Source organism: Eschscholzia californica, unplaced genomic scaffold (assembly GCF_041429995.1).
Source record: "Eschscholzia californica isolate CP2 unplaced genomic scaffold, dmEscCali1.0.p SCAF_2, whole genome shotgun sequence".
Taxonomy (NCBI): Eukaryota; Viridiplantae; Streptophyta; class Magnoliopsida; order Ranunculales; family Papaveraceae; genus Eschscholzia; species Eschscholzia californica.
The window spans coordinates 59,712,081-59,726,907 of NW_028238309.1; the positions used below are offsets into that span (position 1 = coordinate 59,712,081).

The window sequence follows — 14,827 nt, forward strand, 5'->3', positions numbered from 1 at the left end:
GGGTCTATGATTTGAATACAAAACATTAAATAAGAAGCAAAAGAAGATGAGTTTTAAATGATGTGAATACAAAACATTATATATGTAGCCCTTTCCGTTTCATTGCATTCACTTGCTTGGAATTTCTTCTTACTCCCCCCACCAGAGGAGCCTACTCATTCTTCTTTCTTCTACTTGTTAATGGCATCCAGTGAGCCAGCTGCAGCTGAACCTTCTCCTTCTCAAAGGTGAATTCTCCCTCTCCCTCTCTCTCTCTGAATATCTGTTAACCCTCTCTATGGACTAATATGGTGACTTTGGGGCGTTGAGTATATATATAGGTGGTGGTCGGAGAAGACGGTGGCGGTGGTGACAGGAGGAAACAGAGGAATCGGATTCGCCCTAGTAAAGAAACTCGCCGAATTCGGACTAACAGTGGTCCTGACCTGCAGAGATGAATCAAAGGGACAAGAAGCAATTGAATCACTCAAATCTCAAGGACTTGAAAATGTTCAATTTTGTCGATTAGACATTATCGATCCTAATTCTATCAAGGATTTTGTGTCATGGTTGAAAGAAATATTTGGTGGCCTTGATATCCTAGTAAGTACTATGTACCTTCCTTGCACCTAAACCTATAAATTCATGCTCAACTCATGCAGTCATGCGAATTACTTTCTCCAATTTATCGATTTTATTTTGAAAAATGATAGAAGAAACTACAAACGAGTATAAGGTATAGTATCAAAATTAAGTATTATAAACCATATTTTGTAGGTAAACAACGCGGCAGTATCATTCAACGATATAAACGAGAATTCAGTTGAGCACGCTGAGACAGTTATCAACACAAACTATTACGGACCCAAATTCTTAACTGAATCACTTCTACCTCTTTTCCGGCGGTCTAATTCAATCAGTCGGATTTTTAATGTCAGTTCACGTCTAGGATTATTAAATGTAAGTATTCCACTTATTCTTGTAAATTAAAACGAATCAAAATCGTCTTTCTATCTCATGTCTATTAGTGTTAATAGTGCCTAACTAATTAAAGTATATGTAGAAAATTAGCAACCCTATGGTGAAAGAGATATTAGAAGATGAAGAAAAATTATCAGAAGAATGTATCGAATTCGTGGTAAATAGATTTCTCGAAGACGTAAAAAGTGGTGTTTGGGAGGAAGAAGGATGGCCTAAAGTATGGACAGATTATTCAGTTTCAAAAATCGGGTTAAATGCTTATTCAAGAGTACTAGCTAAACGCTTCGAAGGAAATGGATTAAGTGTTAATTGTTTTTGCCCCGGATTCACTCAGACTGCAATGACTCGGGGAAAAGGGAATCACTCGGCCGATTCAGCAGCTGAAATTGCTGCCAAAATTGTCTTGCTACCACCTGATAATCTACCTACTGGGAAATTTTATATTAATTATAAACCCTTCTTGTATTCGAAAATTTAGAATCAACCCAAAAAACCGCGTGTTGATCTTCTTGCTTTGATTGGGCTCTTTTTTCTCTAGTAACCAAGTGAATTTTTGCAATGTTATATTTGAGATTGTTATGAAAGATGATGTAGTTTGTTACCGATAAAGTAAATCTTTTGGTATGTTATTTTCGATCAATTTTCCTAGAAATATATATTCCACATGGAAAGAGAACGTTGGATAGTTGACCTATCCGAGCTAAATTTATGATGAAGGGTTACGTATCTAAACAAAATTTACATAAAGTGCATCAACTGTTTTTTTTTTGTTGATAAGAAGTGCATCAACTTGAGTAGGGCTTTCTTCATACGGTTATTGGCGGTTTCACACGGTTATTGTTGTTCTTTTTCAAAATTTTTTGAGATTTCACAGATAAAGTCCCTGTGGGGACGGTTATCTCCTTCCACGATCCTTTAGGGATACTTTCTGTCAAGAGTTAATCTCTTCCCTAGTCATTGTTTCTTTTCTTAGTCCTATGGATTCTACTGATGAAAGCTTTCTTCGACAATTTGCTTCCCTAATGACAGAGGATCATGATCCTATCACGGTTGATGGGGAAGACCTTCCATTGTGGGGAGGAGATGTCATTAAGAGTGGTGTTGCTTGGATACAAAGTGCCAAAAAGGTTGATGTTGGACAGGCAATGTTAAGATTTTCTAAAGTCTTGCATGGCCCGAACAAATTCACTTTGACAGAGGTTAAAGACAATGTCTTCCTCCTGAAATTTTTAACTGCATCGGAACTGGAATTGGCTCTAGAGAGTTCGCCTTGGGTAATTCAAGAAGAGTTAGTCGTTTTTCAATCCTGTCAGCGAGATGTGTCTCCCGCTGATCATACATTTGAATCAGCCTGGTTTTGGACTCAGTTTCATGGTATTCCACTTGGGCATTTGAATAGTACAACAGTAAACCGACTTGCGTCTACTATAGGAAGATATGTCCCTACTAACATGGAAGATGCAATGAAATGGAGTACATTTGGTAGAGTTCGAATTGAACACTCCCTCACTGAAAGAATGACTCCTAGAGTAAATCTCAAACTCTCAAATACCCAACTTATCTCAATTGAAATTAGAGTTGAGAAATTACCGAGATTTTGTATTAATTGTGGTTTTTTGGGTCATACGATTAAGTTCTGCCCCACCATGCTTGCACTGGCCGATCTTCTCAAACATAGGATGTCAGACGAACAAAGATCGAAATTAATCAAGGCGATGGCTCCAAAATATAAAGAACAGTACAAGGTTCCGTTTAATATGCGTAATCAGGGCAAAGAAATTGGATCCTATGGACTTGATCATCCTATTATTTTGGATTTTGATGGATCCGAAGATTCTAATCAGTCTTACTTTTTAGGGAAAACAAAAGGTAAACATCCATTTAATTCTAACTTTACTGATGTAATTTCTAGTATTTCTCAGGTAAAACGATGCAAAACCACATCAACATCAGGAACGGGGCCGTTAATGACACAAGGAGTTACTACAACAGCAGTTCCGACCGGTATCACTGTTTCATCCTCTCACGTAACAAGTCGTCAAGATGTGGATCATATTATGTTGGAGAGTAAGGAAGAAAGACCTAAACGTCAATATAAGAGGTCTATCAGACAACCGGGTGCAGATAGTAATGAGGAAAGGGTGCCGGCATCCCAAATGCCGCCCCAACAATGAGTATTTTTGCATGGAATTGTCGGGGCTTAAGGAACACCCCGACAAAGGAGACACTAAATCAGTTCCTAATTTCAATCAAACCGGATTTGGTTTTCCTCTCTGAAACTCGTATTATTAATTATCAGTATTTTCATTTCTTTAATAAATTTAGTCTGTATAATTACCACCATGTTCCTGCTAATGGCAGAAGTGGAGGCCTTCTTGTCAATTGGACCAATTCTATCGATGTTAATGTTGTTTTTTCGAATGATAATTTAATTCACCTTAGGGTAAAACGTCCCGAGGACCATGTCCATTGGGACATTTTGTGTATTTATGGTCCCCCTAGGGTACAAGATAGATTATCGTTTTGGAATAACATATTAACCAGGATCCGTAGTATTAATAACCCTCTAATTTGTATTGGCGATTTAAACGCCTTATCCTCTAGGAATGATAAATGGGGAGGTACCACTAATATTCCTTTCTTGTCCCATTTTCAGCAATTTATTCAAAATGCTCAATTGATTGATTTAGGATTCAATGGGCCTGGCTTTACTTGGACTAATAACCAATCGATTCATCATCTCACAAGGGAAAGATTGGACAGGGTTCTGTGTGACTCTAATTGGCTATTGCAATTTCCGGAAGCGGGTGTTTTCCATTTACCTAGATACAACAGTGATCACGCTCCCATTCTCCTCAAATTAAAGGTCCGGGGTCAGATTCTAAGCACTATTGATAAATTTGAAACTTACTGGACTAAACATCGGGATTATAATACTATTTTCGAGACAGCGTGGTTACAAAGTCGAGGATCCCTCCCAGAAAAACTTGGTCAAGTTAAGGAAAGTATCCGAACTTGGAGTAAAGCGGCATTTGGTATAATTAAGAATAGACTTCTGATTCTCAGAAAGCGACTCACTGATATTCAAGCTATCGCTCCCACTGAGGATTCCCTAAGAATTGAAAGTGAACTTCAAGAACAGATTCTACATCTTGAAGAATTACAACGTTTGAAGGCAGAACAAAGGGCAAAATCTAAATGGGCACATAATGGTGATCGTAATACTAAAGCATTTCACATGGCTATGTCAGCTCGAAGACAAAAGAATAGCATTCAGCATATCACTCTAACCAGTGGCGTTCGAACAGTAAACAGGGAAGAAATAGAATCAGAATTCATTGGCTATTTTCAGAATTTGTTCAAGGCAGATACAATTGATCTCCCTCCGACCGAGATTCTTAACTCATACAAGATACTCTCGGCCGAACAGTTGAGCTACATCTCAAGAGTTCCTTCTCCCGAGGAAATTAAGCAAGTAGTTATGGATATGGGGGCAATTAAAAGCCCGGGACCTGATGGGCTTCCACATTTTTTCTTCCAACATAATTGGGACACAATTGGAGCCGAGCTAATCACCTTCATCCAGTCAACATTTGAATCAGGTTGTATCCCTCCAGCTCTTAATTATACTACAATTGCTTTAATTCCTAAGATCAGGAACCCGAGTATGGCCTCTGACTATCGTCCAATTTCCTTGTGTAACTCGGTCTACAAATTCATCACAAAAATTATCGCCAATCGTTTGGGCCCTTTTTTGAGTGACTGTGTGATGTGGACACAAAATGCCTTTGTCCCAGGCAGACAAATCATGGAAAACATTGTTATTACTCAGGAACTACTGCATTCAATGAATAAATCTAATGCTAAGAAGGGCCACTTTTCTCTTAAAATGGATATGGCCAAAGCCTATGATCGGGTAAGCTGGAGTTTTATCGAGGCAGTATTACGGGCCACTGGCATAGATGGAAACATTCTATCCCTTATTTTATCTTGTATCACCACTACCCATTTTAACATTCAATTGAATGGTAGTCTGGTTGGAGATTTCACGGCCTCTAGAGGCCTTAGGCAAGGCTGCCCACTTTCTCCATATCTTTTCATCCTAGCCTCGCAGTCACTCTCCCTCTTAATTTCTCATTATGAACAAATAGGGAAATTTACAGGGTACCAAATTAATCAGGCCGCACCTAGTATTTCACATTTTTATTTGCGGACGACCTGATTATATTTGGTAAAGCTACAACAGAAAATTTAAGCTCTGTTATACAATTAATGGACATTTATGCTAAATTTTCAGGGCAGAGTGTCAACTTCAACAAGTCTTCCATCCATTTTAGCAGAGGGGTTCCCACCAACATCAAGAATATCTACATCTCACAACTCCAGGCACCTTTGATGACTGATCAGTCCAAATATCTGGGTTCTTTCCTCCTCAAGCCAAGTAACAGAGTCAAAAGTCACCAATGGTTAGAAGAGAAATTTGTCAAATCACTCTCAAATTGGAAACTAAAGTTTATCACTCAAGCAGGAAGAACGGTACTCATTAAAACTATTCTATCCTCTTTTTGTACTTACCCCTTTAGTTTTCAGATTTTGCCTCAGACAGTACTAAAGAAACTAGAGAAAGCAGAAAGGACCTTTTGGTGGGGTCATGAGATCACTGATAGGAAATTACATTTCCTTCGATGGGATATACTGTGTAGTCCTAAGCATAAGGGTGGACTTGGTATAAGATCCTTAAAGGAGGTCAATGAATCACTTATAGCTAAACTTACATGGAAGCTCCTCACCAATCCTAACAGTATATGGGTCAAGTTAGTTAAGTCCAAATACATTAAGGAAGATGACTTTTGGACTTCGGAAAGTCCCTCATCAATTTCGAATTTCTGGAAGGCTATTATAACTACGAAGGTCACCATTCGTAATAATTGTCTCTGGATTATTGGGGATGGTTCCAGTACCAAAATACAACAGGACCCATGGATCCCTAACATTCAAGGACACCAACCACATATCATTCGAGAACTACCATCCAACATTTTTTGGGTGGCTGATCTTATTAAGAGGGATTCATCATCATACCAATGGAATCAGGACCTATTACAAACATATTTTGATGAGTCCACTGTTCAAGCCATATCAAGTATACACATTCCGCAACAACAACAGAAAGATAAACTCATGTGGACATGTGTAGAAAATGGGAAATTTTCTTCAAAGTCATATTATCAACAGATCAAGGTTAATCCAATACTGTCAGATCAAGCATACAACTTCCCTTGGAAGAAATTTTGGAAGCAGCAATATATGGATCCTAACATTCAAATATTTATATGGAAGTTGATCCATGATGGGTTACCTAATCTAACAAATATTAGTAGCAAGGTTCCGAACATACCTAATTTCTGCATTCTTTGTAATAGACAAGAACTCGAAACCAGAGATCATCTTTTCAGTACCTGCAAGGTGTTCAGAGATCTTATTAATCATACTAATCATCCGGACCTTCAACCACTTACTATCGATTTAATAGGAACCCTAAAAGATATGCTTGTAAAGGATAATATAGGTTCCCATATTTGGTATGAAGCAACTTATCTGATATGGAATCATTGGAAGATGAGGAATGATCTAATCTTCAACCAAACACCGGTTGATATAGATCGATGTTGGCGACGAACCAAGGAGTCACTGAGGTATGTTAATTTTAATCCTATTTTTTCTGATAATCGCATGCAGGAACACGACTGGATCCCACCTCTAATGGGTAAAGTGAAGATTAACTGTGATGGTTCGTTTAGATCTAATGGAGGATCATGTGCTGCGGTTGCTAGAAATAGTTCAGGAACCATCATCGGAGAAAAAACTAGACTGATCGAGCCACAAACTGCCCTAGAAAGTGAGATGCTCGCCATTTCTCTAGGGTTGGAGTTAGCGACTGATTTGGAGATAGGAGGGTTTATATTGGAGACAGATTCTAGGGTTATGGTTGATTTGATCACAACCATTGATCCTTCGATACCTTGGCGTCTGTGGACGGTCATAAATGAGTTACGTGAAAGAATATATTCATGCCGCGTGGAGATAACCTACTGTCCACGTTCTCAGAATCAACTGGCGCATAATTTAGCTTCATCTTGGTTCAATCCTCCTTAATTTGGTTATCCGTCTCGGGTCCCTAGAAGTTAACTTGTTACTCTGTAGTCCTCTTATTTTTCTTCATTACTTTATGGACTTCATTGTAATCTTTTGAGTTTTAATGATATTTCTGTTCAAAAAAAAAAAAAACTTGAGTAGGGCTCTTTCAACAAGAAAAAAAAATCGAGTAGGGCTTATATTTGGGGCAATCCAACCGGATCTACACGATCTGGCTAGGCGACCCAAGACTGCCGGACTTATGGATATGTTGGCCACCCCAGTAGTCATGAAAATCTAGTTTGACTAGATCAAGGTTGTCAATATTTGGATTATTTTTTAAACGGCTCCATGACCTGCTTGCCGCCTATACCCTAGTTTATCAAAAATACTCGGTGATCTCCTTTCTGCCGTTACAGTCACAAGATCGTTAAAGTCGGATTTTCTATTTCAAATTTACCCTTGTTTTAATTAAATCGACTCTATCGCTCTCTAAACTCTCTCTCATCATCTTTATAAATTTCTTCAAATCCACGGACCCATTCAAAAGAAGAAGCTTCTCCATACTCCTACCAGTAAAATAAACATTAGTTCAACCTCCATTAAATTCTGTACCTAAGCCATCAAGTGGTTTGGTCGAGATTTTCAGGACCGGTGTGAAATTTTATCTAGCTAGGACCCTTCTTACAATGGTACGAGAATGAAATAAATTAAATGTAATGTAATAGATGGATATTTGAATAATTTGTGTTAAAATAATTTTTTATCATAAACTATGATGAAATACATATGTTAATGTGAAAATTAGAAGTAGAAATATCTCAATGATGACGTAATTTTAAAACTATTTAAACTATATTAAATGTTATAATTATGTAAGTCTAAGAAAACAAATTAACTCACTATTTGAATGTTGCAAATTTATTAATTAAAATAAGGGTTATTTCCCTAAAAGCCCCCAACTTTGTGACCAGCTTCCCGCATGGCCCCTAAATTAGCAAAAATATCCATATGGCCCCCTTTTTCAGTTATCTTTAACTTTCCGTTACTCTCTCTCCTCCATCTCTTTTTCTCTCTCTGCCAAGTCACGCCACATCATCTATCACGCCACATCATCATCTTCTCCGGCATAAATCGCCGGCCGGCCAAATTTCCGACCGGCGACCTTTAATTTTTTTTTTTTTAAATTCTCTCTCTCTAAATTTTTTTTTTCTCTCACATCTTTCTCTTTCTCTAAACTCCGGCGAAGGGAAACCCCTTCACCGGAGGTTTGTTCATCACGAACAGACGGAAACCCCCTTCGCCGGAGGTCTGTTCATCACGAACAGACGGAAACCCCCTTCGCCGGAGGTCTGTTCATCACGAACAGACGGAAACCCCCTTCGCCGGAGGTCTGAGAGAGAGAGATGTGAGAGAATTTTTTTTTTTAGAGAGAGAGAATAAAAAAAAAAAAATTAAAGGTCGCCGGCCGGAAATTTGGCCGGCCGGCGACTTATGCCGGAGAAGATGATGATGTGGCGTGATAGATGATGTGGCGTGACTTGACAGAGAGAGAAAAAGAGATGGAGGAGAGAGAGTAACGGAAAGTTAAAGATAACTGAAAAAGGGGACCATATGGGCATTTTTGCTAATTTAGGGGGCCAGGCGGGAAGCTGGTCACAAAGTTGGGGGCTATTAGAGAAATAACCCTTAAAATAAATATTCACATAAAATTAGTATGATATAAAAGTTGGATGCAACAAATAGAAAACAATATGGTATTTCTTAAGAAAAATTATCACGAAAACATGGAAGGTATGCATATTAGGGAGAGAAGACGTGGAACCCTATTACATACTAGATAGTGAGAGGTAAACTAGAAAGCATATATATATATATATATATATATATATATATATATATATATATATATTTCTTTTTTAAATTCGACTGCGGTATATGTTAGTCATTACATGGCATTGATGCATCATGAAGATGTAATAAGCACGATAACTGTCTAATTTAAACCAAGAATGAAAGAGACCTAAAGTCCAACATCTTTGTTGCTTAAAGACCGACAAATTATTACATTATTTATTACCTAAATTACTTAGGATAAATCTTGATGGCAAACTGCTTCCACCGAAACTCGATCCTACGACCTCATGGACTTAGGGCGTCCGACCAATGCACCAAAGACTGGTGGACTAGAAAGTATATACTAGAGTGTTTTTTATGATGTCAACAGGGGCGGAACTATGTGGAGACCAGGCTGGGCAGTTGCCTGGCCTGGTCTCCACATATACAAGCCAACCTACTACAATTAACGAAGTCTACTTTGGCTCTTGTGGTGGATCATACATGCTTCCAATCCAAAGACCTGGGTTCAAAACCCTCTACCTACCTCATGTTCTCTTTTTGAACTTTTATTTTAGTTTCAAAGTAGTAAGGGACTCTAAGTTAATTGACCAATTGCTATATAAAATCTTAGTTTTTTTCTTGGGTATACTCTCAGGTAGAAGTTTACTTTATAGAATTTTGGCTTGCCCTCTCTAGTATAACATCTTGGTTCCGCCCCTGGATGTCAATTAAGGTCTTGAATAATATTTTTAAGTGAATTTTGTATCTTGAGTATGGCCGATTGGGTACCTATACTCCTATAGAGGCTGGAACGCGGTTAAACTTTAAAATGGCGTCGGCCGTCAATAAAAATTTGAAGTAGAAATTAGAAGAGACTTGGTAGCCTTTAGAATATTTATAAGGTTATGAGATTATTGAAGTGGACTTTTTATTTTGTATATGGGACGCTTACAGAAACTGGACTCTAACAGAACTTCAAAATGACATGGGCGCTTATAGAAACTGGAATCTAGTAAAACTTAAAAAATAAAAATATGGATTAATTTCATTTTGGCCCCCTAAAGATGACCAACTCAGCAAAATGGCACCCTAAAGATGACCATCTTCTATTTTAGCCCTCTTTTTCATATTTCCGTCAGTCAATTTTAAATGCTGGCTCGCCTTTTCATTTTCTTGCCCCTGTATACAAAGTTCTTTTCCTCTCTATGCTAAGTCACTTCTTCTGGCTGGCCGCCTGTCGGAGGCCAACATCTATTAAAAATAATCTCTTATCCTTTCTCCCCGTTGTCTCTCTCTAACTTTTTGTCTCTCCCTTCCTCTCATCACCAACATCCAAGATCCCTCTTTCTCTCTCTACAACTTCAACACTTAAGTCATCAAGATTTTCCCTTTCTAAACGAATGAATCTCAGATTCTCTGTATACAAAATCTTTCCCTCTCTATCCTAAGTCACTTCTTCTGGCCGGCCGCTGGTCGGAGGCGGCCATCATCTATTAAAAAAATAATCTCTTATCCTTTCTCCCCGCTTTCTCTCTCTAACTTTTTGTCTCTCCCTTCCTCTCATCACCAACATCCAAGGTCCCTCTCTCTCTCTACAACTTCCACACTTAAGTCATCAAGATCTTCCCTTTCTAAACGAATGAATCTCAGATTCCCTGTATACAAAATTCTTTCCATCTCTATCCAAAGGCACTTCTTATGGCCGGCCGCCGGTCGGAGGCCATCATCTATTAAAAATAATAATCTCTTACCCTTTCACCCCGCTTTCTCTCTCTAACTTTTTGTCTCTCCCTTCCTCTTATCACCAACATCCAAGATCCCTCTTTTTCTCTCTACAATTTTAACACTTAAGTCACCAAGATCTTCCCTTTCTAAACGAATGAATCTCAGATTTCCTGTATACAAAATTCTTTCCCTCTCTATCCTAAGTCACTTCTTCTGGCCGGTCGCCGGTCGGAGGCCATCATCTATTAAAAAAATAATCTCATCCTTTCTCCGCGCTTTCTCTCTCTAACTTTTTGTCTCTCCCTTCTCATCACCAACATCCAAGTTCCCTCTTTCTCTCTCTACAACTTCAACACTGAAGTCATTAAGATCTTCCCTTTCCAAACGAATGAATCTCAGATTCCCTGTATACAAAATTCTTTCCCTCTCTATCCTAAGTCACTTCTTCTTGCCGCCGCCGGTCGGAGGCAATCATCGATTAAAAAAAATAAAATAATATCTTATCTTTTCTCCCCGTTTTCTCTCTCTAACTTTTTGTCTCTCCCTTCCTCTCATCATCAAGATCCAAGATCCCTCTTTCCCTCTCTACAACTTCAACACTTAAGTCATCAAGATCTTCCCTTTCTAAACGAATGAATCTCAGATTCCCTGTATACAAAACTCTGTCCCTCTCTATCCTAAGTCACTTCTTCTGGCCGGCCGTCGGTCGGAGGCCATCATGTATTAAAAAAATAACCTCTTATCCTTTCTCCCCGCTTTCTCTCTCTAACTCTTTGGCTCTCCCTTCCTCTCATCACCAAAATCCCTCTTTCTCTCTACAACGTAACGCTATAGGTACCACAACTCCCCTTCATGGCACCAACGATCCTAGCATCAACTTAACCGATATGAATTTTTACTCTTCACCTTGGGTAATCGATTAGGTAATTTCAAAACACATTTGTTGTTCTCTCTCGGGCTTATCTAACTATATTCTTGCCCCGCCTGACTACTTAACCCGACTACTTGAAGGGTCTCACATACGGGTTCATATTGGCTCAGTTTCCTTTTCAACAACCTTTTTTATCTTAATAATGTTTTACACATTCTATAATTTAAAATGAACTTAATATCAATTTCTGAGATTACTTCTTCACTTCAATGTGGAGTAACTTTTGATAATATCTCCTGTGTCTTTCAGGACCAAGCGACGAGAACGAGGTATCGACTTGGTGATCCCCACGAAGGACTCTACTTTTTTTGCAGGGACCCTAGAATTTGTTTTTTATATATTTTCCCTCGCAATAATTTTAGTAGTGATACTTTCAATGTATGGCATTGGCGATTAGGCCACCCCTCTATTTTGCGTTGTAAGTATTTCATTTCGAACATTCCTTGTATGAAGTTTATTTTAATTAATAGTGTGATATTTGTCCTTTATCCAAACAAACGAGTTGACTTTTTTCGTCTAACACTCCTGTTTCTTCTCGACCTTTTGAACTTGTCCGTGCCAACTTATGGGGATCATTCTCTATTCCTTCTAAATTTGGTTGTTGCTATTATCTTACTATTGTGGATGATTCTCCTTGTTGCCGTTGTATTTGAGCAAGGCAGGGCTTAGGCGCTTATGACGATCATACCGACCCCCCCAATTACCAGTTGAAGTGCCATACCTCTTTCGGATTCAAGCTCCCTATTGACTTGATATGGGTTGACTCGGTGGACTTTTGATTTTTTTTTTTCTTAACTTATACACTGCAGTCAATTGATGATCATTTTTTGGATCATTAGAGATGAGTATTTACTCAGAGAAATTAAAGATTAAGAGATGAGTATTTATTCAAAGAGATCATGAATTAAGAGAATTGTGATCGAGAGAGATGAAACAAAATATGCAGAGGGAGAGGTAAATACAGGGGGATAGAGAGCATGTTTTTTTTTGTTAAAGATGAAAAAACCACTTTACCATGTTATTTGTGGGAAAACTCATAAGACATTTTCCCAAAAAAAATTCTCAAAGGAAGTCGACTTTCACTCTATTGATCAAACCAAACAGTAATAAATCGATTTTCTTATGAAAACAACTTTCTCAATCCTATTTTTCCACGACCCAACAGACCCTAAGTTTTGAAAGGCCTGCATAAAAGATTCTAAAATATATATTGTTTGACTCGTGATGCTTACTCGATTAAATAGCGGTCTCAACCTGATTTTGAGTCTACTTAATTAAACATAAAATAAGTCCACAATATTTTTTAATGAATGCATGAAAAAAAAAGTATGCAACAGTTTGACCACAACATATTTTTGAAAATGCATGAAAATCTCAAAATTTGAGCCCAAATAGGAAAAAAAAATTATCCTGAAAAAAATTAATGTAAAAAATAAAGGGTTAATTCCGTTTAAGCTGTACACGACATGTATAATTATGTTGTTAAGAAGACATTCATATTTTCATAATTCTCTTTTTGCCTTTCTATGTTGACAACACATAATTATGTTGTTAACCACATATATAATACATTGGCCAAACCATTATTTTTCAGTCAATGAGTTTGTCAAATACAAAGGATAATATCCATAACATTTCAATTGTAGCAAAAAATAAATTAAAAAATGCATTAGTCTAAACGTTTCTGTCGAAAACATAACGAAAAATGCGAAAACCACTTCTTTGTTCGCAAGACAAATCGAAACATGTTTTAGCTAAAATGTTAGTGCAAGTCAATGTGTTTGTCAAATGCAAATATTTTTGCAAAACAATTTTTGGGCAAAAACGAGTTTGTACATAAATCTACTAAATTGTTTAGAGCAAACTGAGGTTTGTTTAGAAATTCTCAAAAATGTTTTTCACGTTGATTTTGTAAGATAAAATAAATATAAGAGGGAGAGAAGAGTTGTATTGATAGTTGGATGATATATTAGCTATTACATATGAAGCCTTTATATAGGCTCAAGGAACCAACACTAATAATAGCCCATCCAATGTGGGACTATTTAACATGACTCATATGACACTCTATTCTCTAACACTCTATTCTCTAACACTCCCCCTCAAACCAATGTACTTATCAAGATTGATAAGTGCAATGGTTTGATACAATAAAACTTCACTCATTACATTAACATTTAATAAAAAAGGCAAAACAACTTTTGTTCTTCTCTTGAATCAATGATGATTTGGCTTCCTCCATAGGCTTCCTCCATAATACTCCCCCTCAAACTTATGGGACTTGCAAGTGTGGAAGACCGTGAGTTTGAATAGATTTTCCTTGATGATGCTTCAAATTCTTACTACTAATGTTGGTGTTGCTTTAATGTGTGTGCTTGAGGTAAATAAGATGTAGATTAGTTGTAGTTTTGGCCCACTTGGGCTTTAAACAAGAAAGAAGAAGCATGATAGCTAGGCCCACTTGAGAATGAGAAAGAAAGAAGAAAAGAGAGAAAAGCTTAGCCTACTTGGGCTTAAAAGAGAAAAGAGAAAAACATAATAGATTGGCCCACTTGGGCTTGAAAGAGAAAAGAGAGAAGCTTAAAAGCTTGGCCCAATTGGGCTTGAGAGAGAAAAGAAAAGCTAAATAGCTTGGCCCACTTGGGCATGAGAAATTGAGAACAAAAAACATTGAATGGTTGACCCACTTGGGTTCGAAGAAGAAAGATATGTGAGAAAACTAAAGTATGAAAATGGATTTTAGAGGCACACTTGAAGACATAACCACACAACAAGACACATATAGGCACCACAATACTTATGGTCTTTTTTTTTTTTTTTTTTTTGAAAGCACCAAAAAGTTCTAGCATAATTCTTGAGAGCACACCGGGGAAGACGCCAAACAATTTGAAACTTAGTCAACCGAGTTTATCGGCACCCACGTAATTAGAAGTTGAAACCCTAAATCTCCTCCCCCATTCTTTTGTTTTTCCTGGTTCAAGGAGAGCCTTCTTCTACCCTCACTTTCTCTATCTAAAAACTCAATAAAATCATGGCTTCATGTTCTAACCAATCCGACAATTTCAAACCGGTTTTCTTGCAAGTATATTTCAAACCGGTTTTTGAGTAAAAATGAACACAAGTTCTTCATTCCTCCACAACATCTCTTGATCTAACGATTGTAGAGTTTCGAATCTATGGATTTTCGAACTTCGAATCTATGAAGTTCGATTGTAAAACAAAACAAGTTAAGAAGAA

The 14,827-nt window shown here is 37.6% G+C and overlaps 2 protein-coding genes across 2 annotated transcripts; both read left to right on the top strand.

The window, feature by feature from the left end:
* Positions 1-1,580, top strand: LOC147559737 (salutaridine reductase-like). Its single transcript, XM_086657865.1, has 4 exons — positions 1-227; positions 321-582; positions 757-939; positions 1,043-1,580. The coding sequence occupies exons 1-4, from the start codon at positions 181-183 to the stop codon at positions 1,436-1,438; spliced, it is 888 nt and encodes a 295-aa protein (XP_086513991.1). The 5' UTR covers positions 1-180; the 3' UTR covers positions 1,439-1,580.
* Positions 1,581-3,130: 1,550 nt separating this feature from the next.
* On the top strand, positions 3,131-7,116 carry LOC147559738 (uncharacterized). Its single transcript, XM_086659211.1, has 4 exons — positions 3,131-4,876; positions 5,112-5,124; positions 5,258-5,496; positions 5,551-7,116. The coding sequence occupies exons 1-4, from the start codon at positions 3,131-3,133 to the stop codon at positions 7,114-7,116; spliced, it is 3,564 nt and encodes a 1,187-aa protein (XP_086515337.1).
* The last annotated feature ends 7,711 nt before the right edge of the window (positions 7,117-14,827 follow it).